Here is an 8,031-nt window from a genome sequence, read left to right as displayed (position 1 = left end):
TTGGCACAGACCAACAGCTGATGTAACCCGTTTAATTTCAGTCCCACCTGCTTTTCATGGACCTTCCTAATGGCATATTCTAAAGCAAAGTCGAAAAGGAGTGGCAATAAAGCATTTCCTTGTCTTAGACCATTCTGGATAGGAAATTTATCAGACAAATGTTTACTTATATGGACTTTAATATACGTTTCGTTTAAACACATTCTAATCAGCTTAACTAGTTTCATGGGTATCCCAAACTCTATCAGAATATTGTACAATACTTCCCTCCTAATTGAATCTAGGCTTTCTTTAAGTAATATTACCATCTTTATGTAATTTTACACATGCAGGTGAAAAGATGAGAAACATTATTTCCTACCTTATTATATCTCACTAAGAACCTCACTGGTAACAACAGATACAAAATAAGAAAGAAAGAAATTCTTTGAAGGAAGGATCCTTTCAAAGACTGCAACATTTTACTATCTATTGGAATGTCTATTGTGAGTACACACACTTTGTAACATAACATGAATACATTACAAGAAACCATTAATAATCTTCAGAAATGTGAATTCCTGGTTATACTGAAGCTTCTGCTGGAATTTTGAAATGACACACCGTATGCTACTGAATACATGAATGCATATCCCAAATGAGGACAGTACATATGAAAAACTGTAAAAACCAGCCTTCAATTGAACTGGCCAGAGTTACTATTTCAAGTTACAGATACATTACTGGCAGTATATCACACACTCCTACGTGTTTGAGGAATTTCATAATATTCATATCAGAAATCTTATACTGGCAGGTTACTTCAACACATGCACATCGCTAAATGATATTTCCCACTTCCTTATCTACAGCTACAATATGCAGGTCAAATACTGTTACAACTTTCTGGGTACAATAGTTTAATGTTATCCATACTATATGTGTAAGTGTGGTAGTGCTGTAACATGTCGCCTTCACCACAACAAACATTTGAGTAGAAATCCTTCACTACGTTATTAATCACATTAAAAGACCAGTTATGGTGAAAAATTAACCACTTCAACAATATAACTGCAGATTCAATATTCAAAATCACCAGGTAATGTGCAGACAGACAAGATAACATTAAAGTGATGGAAATGAACAATAATTATAGATCACTAAATACAGATGTAAACGACTGGAATGGACCAACAAGAAGAAACAGCAAAATTACTTCTTTAAAGAAACATAATGACCAATGAAATACAAGCCATTTCAATTGGTCTTTGCTTAAAGATAGCTCTGAAAAACTAGAACAGTTTTGTAAAACCATATTAACTACAGAATTACTTGGGTTCTGGACTTTTTCCATTGTCCAGAATTTACAATTTAAATCTGATCTGACTACTTTCAAGGAGAAATGTTTATAAACATCAAATATCAAGGAATGGAAGGTTGTTAAGAAAACTACACTTGATTCACTTAACATCACATGAGAGCTACATATTACTGGTGTTACATTGTTCTTACAAATTAATGACTTAATAACCATAAAAATGGAAGATATCAACTCCCCATATATAAATGGAAGGAGAATCACTGTTACCACAATCAATAAATACAACACACACATACTCTTTGTAAAATGTATACTGAGTTTCTGATATTTCACTGTAAATTTGTATCCTAAAATACTCTTGTAAGCAGAATACATTAATAAATTGGAACAAATACCTTGTTTGTAAATGTAGATAGTTAAATATTATATATAATTGACACTGTTGGTTTGCCAAAAATGTGATGGAAGCTTGCTGCAGAAAGTCAGTTTCCAAGCTGTGGCTGTTGGCAGTATCTGTCAGGTCAGATAAGGTGAGGTTTAGGCATCAGGTCTGTACATGCTCACTTACTATCAGGAACTTGTAGTCAACTTCTTCCATTCAGCATAACTGGTGTTGATTCTGGATAAAACAGGACAACATTATTATATTAAGACTGAATGTTACAGAACAGTGTTTAAGTGAGAATGAATGCTCAAGCATGTGTTAAATCATTAAAATTAGAAGTGTATAAAGGGTTCTCTTATGTTTGGTTTGGATGCAGTAGCTGTGTGCAGATGTGTTTCTTCAGGGTGCTTCATGGTCTTGTATTGGTGTAGTATGTGATGTGTTGGCCTGTAGGCATATGATTGATTGCGTTCTCTCCTTGTCTGTGTTCCTTGTATTTTGGAGAAGTGTTGTGTTTTGTATGTGATGGTTGTGGAACTATTGTATGAAATGATGTACCTACTATGGTGATGGAATAAATAAAGAAATTCCTCACACATAATATGATGCTCAGATATAATATTTTTAAGCATGTGTACTCTTCTCCAAGCATAATTAGAATGATCAAGTCAAGGAGGATCAGGTGGGAAGGGCATGTGGCACGAAATAGGGGAGATGATGAATGCATATAGGATATTGGCGGGAAAGCCAGAAGGAAGTAACTACTGGGAAGACCAAGGTGTAGGTGGGTGGACAATAATGAAATTGATCTTAGAGAGATAGGATGGGATGGTATGGATTGGATTGATCTTGCTCAGAATAGAGACCAGTGGAGGGCTCTTGTGAACATGGTAATGAACCTTCTGATTCCATAAAATGCTTGGAAATTCTTGAGCAGCTGCACAATTGGCGGCTCCTCAAGAAGGGCTCAGCTCCATGAGTGAGTGAGAGAGTTAAGTAAGTACGTAGGTGAGTCAAACGAAAACCGTAAAACTGAGATAAAAATTCGAAATATCGTGCCATTGTCCTATACGTTGGAAGACATGTTACCAATACTATAAAGACTGTCCATTAGGTGGCAGTATAATGCAGACAAACAGAATGCCATCACAGTGCCAGTTTGAAGATGGCTGCTCCACTACGTACATGCATGAAAGAACAACGATGTTCTGTAATTCGTTTTCTGATCAGTGAGGGTGTGAAACCGACTGAAGTTCATTGACGGATGAAGGTTCGGTATGATGCATGCTTGTCACAGCAGCAAGTGTACGAGTGGAGTAGGAAATTCAGAAATGGTGTGACGTCTGTGGCAGATGCTCCTAGCCCGGGTCAGGCACACAAAGTTGTGACCCCTGAATCTATTGCAGCAGTTGAAGCCCTAGTGATGGAGAATCACCAAGTGTCGGTGGATGAAATAGCCGGAATTCTTAACATGAGTCATGGATCAGCATACCATGTCATTCATTCATCCAGCAGATTTCTGGTTACTCCCAAAAGTTAAGTTGGCAATGAAAGGAGACCGTCATGACACCATTCAGGACATCCAAAGGGAATCTACCGCAGTTTTAAATGCGATTCCACAAAAGGCATACAGTGACTGTTTTCAAAAACTTATCAATCGATTCCGGCTTGTATTGATTCAGAAGGAGACTATTTTGAATAAAAAGAGTGAAATATTTTAAAATTCATGTCTTGTATTTTTAATGAACACAGTCCTAACAGAACCTGGATACACTGTATATGTGCTAACCACTCATCTGTGATGGCTGGCATTTGAGAACACTTGTACGAAAGAAGCAGGCCTATTTCAAACATGTAAATTTTGTTAATAAACTGCTTCAGCCACCCTCAAATTAATGCAAAATACAAAAGAAACATGGAACTGTATTGGCGATTTATTATCTTTTTCACCTTCAATATAATTTGTGTCACATTTTAATGCTTATACTTTCTGTCAGTACAGTAGTTACTAACAGAAGAGTCATATATTCATTTGTTTAAAAAAGATCTAGTAAGCAATTGCAAGATCACATCTGAATGTATATGGGGCACCAAACTCCAAACTTGTATTTTTACATATGTACCAGCATTATTACGACACGCATGGTACATGAGATTAACACTGCTCAGTTACACAAATACATAACATTCAGAGACCTATATATCTGTTGGACTGCACTGCCTTTCATACTGCCAAAGTATTACAAGGAATAAACCATGCCCAGGAACATTAGTGCTTTAACACTACATTAGCTTTAGTGATAACAGATTTATTTTACAGTTTATGTCCCACACATGGGATGCAGGGTTTGGATGCAACAAGGCACTGTAAACGTTTGATTAAAAGCTGGGTCTAAAATAACAGTCTCTGTTTCAACTGGCAATATATACTATGAAACAATTTTTAAGTGCCAACGAGGNGGCGAACGAGGAGAAAGTGGGGGGGGGGAGAGAGAGAGGAACTATTCATGCATGTTTCTGATGTTATCAAACTTTTATATGATGTGATTTTTTTTTTATTTTTGTTTTACCATTAACATTCTGTTTGACTATTCCCAGGGACAATATATTAACTTTCTGGAGGAGGCCAATGATAGAAATGGTACAGAATTACATATTTTAGTAATAAAATAAATTACATAGGTATACATAAAGCAAGTGACAATAACAAAGGTGAGATTGAGAGTGATCAACAGAAGATTTCAATGAACTTTAAGATTTCATCATGTTCTGCATTCAAGGGCCAAAGAATGGGAAATCAAGCAGAAAAATGAAATAGAAGGTTTATAAAAAGCGATCTTTACAATGAAATCAACAAAACCAAAACATTACACAGATCAAGATGGCCTGCCCAAAGAAATAACTGGAGGCTTTCTATCATTAATCAATCTTTGTGCCAATAATTCAAGAGGAACATGAAGAAATTTTGCAACATGAACATATTTTGCACTCATCATGTGTACCATTCAAGTATCATTTGGTTGAAAGGGGGGCTTCGGAGGGCAGAAAGTTGGCTGGAATGAAGAAATAATGGAGAAGAGAAAATACTGAATACATTTGGCATGAATCCAGTCTCCGAAATATTGTTTTGAAAAATAAACAAGACGGTTTTTTAGAAAATGGACAGGACGATGGATAATGTCCAAAAACATAATACTTGTAACATGAATGAACCTTTGGGTTCCACNACATATACACGGTGCCAAATCCCAGAAGACTGCTTTCTTCATAGTCACCGCCGTGAAAGCCTCAAATCTTAAATATTTATTACCTTGTTTCAAGGTGATCATCAAAATAACAAGTCAGATGCGGTTTCTGAACTCCAAGCCACAGTCTCACTATCCTCAGCTGGCTTTAAGTAATCTTCCTCCTCTTCTTCTTCTGTCTGCTTAGACCCAGAAGACACTGCCATGTCTGTGGTACGATGTGGTAGTAATGGTGCAGCTCTAGTCACCCCCAACTGGAAGTCTTCACTACCAAGGTGAATCTTGCTTGGGGTATAGCTAGCCAGGCCACTGCCACCTACAGGAAACAAGCTTACACTATCACTACATATAATGCTTAGGCTACTCTTAAGCTCCATTTATGTATCTTGTAGTTGCTAATGTGCATGCAGAAAATTTGTGCTCTTATCCACTAGGTACTATTTAGGTGAAAAATCAAGCTGAATGAGACAGATATGACATACAGTATGTATGAGAAAGATGAGAAATCCATATAAAATTTTAGTAGGAAAACCTAGGGGGAAGAAACCAAATGGGAGACTTATTGATAGATGGGAGGGTAAAATTCTTTTATTGCTAGTGGTGTGGGACTAAGTCCCTTGTACTGCGGTCACTTCTGACCTATTGTACCAGCCCTAGATGATAGGTGAGGGTGATCGTGGAGCAATTGGTGGAATGAAGATTGGCAGAGGAACCTCAGTACTCAGAGCCACTTTGTCCACTACAAATCCCACTTGACCAGACATGGGATCGAACACGGGCCGCCACAGTGGGAAGCCACCTACTAACCGCTTGAGCTATGGCGCGGCACGAGGGTAATATTAAGATAGATTATAAGGAAATATAATATGAAGGTGTGACTGGATTTTCATCTGGCTAGTGATAGGGTCCAGTGGCAGGCTCACATGAACCATTAATGAACCTCTAGGTTCCATGAAAGGTGGGAAATTTCTTGACTAGCGGAGCGACTATTAGCTTCTAAAGAAGAATCCTGCTTTAAGGAGTCAGCAAGCAATTAAGTGCTAGGGTAGGGCAACAAACCTAGTTTTATGTATACTAAAATACTAACTAAATCAGGGACTCTGTACCAACTGGCCAAGCCTGCAATACAAACACAGGCTTTGGTCGGATAGGCGGTTTATTTGAACCTGAAACAGCATCCATATATATAAATATGAAACAAGTTAGAAAATAAATTATGAACAAATAAAACAAGCTTCTTAAACAGTTCACAATCACTTGGGTTAAAAATATAATTTTCTATGTTACCGGAAGGTTCACTAACATGATCATAAAAACCCAGAGCTGGATCCCTGTCTGGAGTCAAGTGAATCCAATTTACATCCTCACATCTTATTTAAACAAAATTTGATTTAATATTACCCTTCCATCAATGTTTGGTTCTCCAAAATGGACTCTTCCTTTTATGCCTTCTGACTAAAGCGTAAGCACTAGTCACATATCCTGTGTGCTTTATGTTCTACCCTTCTCATCCTCTTTGAATTGATCACCCTGATAATATTTGGCAAAGATTATAAATTATGAAGCATACTGTTATGCCATTTTCCCTGTCCTCCTGTCACTTCCTCCCACTTTCCCACTTACACCCAAATATTCTCCTGTTCTCAAACACCTTCAAGCCATGTTTCTTCCTTAAGGCAAAAGACAAAGTTCCATAGCCATACAAAACCACAGGGAAATTATAGTTTTTTATATTTTAGTCTTCAAGCGTCAGGATAGAAGACTAAAAGTTAAAAGTTTCTAAACAGAATTAAAACAAACATTCCTGTACTTTAATTTGCTCTTTTTTTTCTTTCATAAGTGTAATTTCGGCATGTTGCTGCTGTTCTAAAATAGTTTTAACTTTGACAGTTTTTTAAGGATTTGTTAGGTGCCATTACATTATGTGTTCATTCTGTATTCTAGTAACAAAACATGAACACATGCTTGGTTTTGGGGTATTATGAAAATGCAACATTATTAAAAGTACTTTATTCTGCATTTATGGGTGTTCATATGAGGCGCTAAGCATATGAGAGATGTGTTATATACTTACATACACTAAGAGCATTTCAGATATTACATTACTTTAGTTTTATGGATGAAATCATGAATATCAAAATGACTGACAACTTTATCAACACTGATAAATATCCATGTGGTGACTGCTTTGAAGCTCATCAGTGTTGATACAATAAATATTGCAACCACAACTCATCAGAATACAGGACTCTCCTTTATCTTACAAGCAGGTACATGTGCTGCTGATAAGATCCCACTGTGTGAAAGCCAAACATTTAATTTTCTCTTGCTTTCTTAATGTCAACCAAAAAAATCTCAGTAAAGTTCTTGATTATGGGCTGGGCAAGTTGGATGTGTCCCTCCCCTTTGGAAGGGCCAAATTTGTTTCTCTTCCCTTCCAATGTCCCGTCAGACCACCCGGCCTTCTACCCGGGAAGTAAAGCAGACTACCTACTTTCATCTAGTGTAGAGACCAAGAATGCGTGGAACTCTGTCTCCAGTTCTCACACGTCTTCACGCGCTTAGGCTTCTTTAACGGTTCTTGGGCTCTTAAACCGCTCATAATATGACTAAGCAAGGCTTACTATATAGTATATATAACCAGAAAGCGTCCTTGGGGCTTATCGCGGACATTCGGTGAGAAAAAAGACGTAAACAACAGGGACTAGAGGTGCTCTAGTCAGGCAACTTCTCCGGCCTATGTATCATGCGTGTAGTCCAACAAGTGCAAAAACTGAAACGCAAGCCACTGGCTGGCTGAAATCTCTCTACTACAGGACACTTTAGCAGCAATAAACTATCCAGCACCACTGTGAACAACATTCTAAATGCAGTCTTAAAGGGCTGAAAGATTGGAATGACGGTAAAGCAATTCCATCGAGCGCAGTGCTTCTTGGGTAGCAGACATATGCTTATAAACGAATTTCCCGCCCATTATGGAACCCAGCGTTCAGTGTCGTGTACACAACAGTCCGCCAGTAGATTACATCAGGAGCCAGAGCAATTCAGTCCAAACCACACCGTATTTCCCTAATATTAATTTTAATATTAACATAAATTTT

The 8,031-nt window shown here is 37.5% G+C and overlaps 1 protein-coding gene across 1 annotated transcript in view; it reads right to left on the bottom strand.

Annotated features, from left to right (window-relative positions):
* Positions 1-201: 201 nt before the first annotated feature.
* LOC111870382 overlaps positions 202-8,031 on the bottom strand; it is a 113,190-nt gene continuing 105,360 nt past the window's right edge. The window contains exons 4-5 of the mRNA XM_023862628.2: positions 4,996-5,246; positions 202-1,919 (exon numbers count right to left, since the gene is read on the bottom strand). Of these exons, the coding sequence (XP_023718396.2) occupies positions 5,014-5,246 (233 nt within the window). The 3' untranslated portion in view covers positions 202-1,919; positions 4,996-5,013. The remainder of the gene's footprint in view (positions 1,920-4,995; positions 5,247-8,031) is intronic.

The sequence above is a fragment of the Cryptotermes secundus genome, unplaced genomic scaffold (genome assembly GCF_002891405.2).
Source record: "Cryptotermes secundus unplaced genomic scaffold, Csec_1.0 scaffold1674, whole genome shotgun sequence".
NCBI classification, from domain to species: Eukaryota; Metazoa; Arthropoda; class Insecta; order Blattodea; family Kalotermitidae; genus Cryptotermes; species Cryptotermes secundus.
Note: the sequence above shows the minus strand (reverse complement) of the source record. Positions and strands in the feature narration are given on the sequence as shown.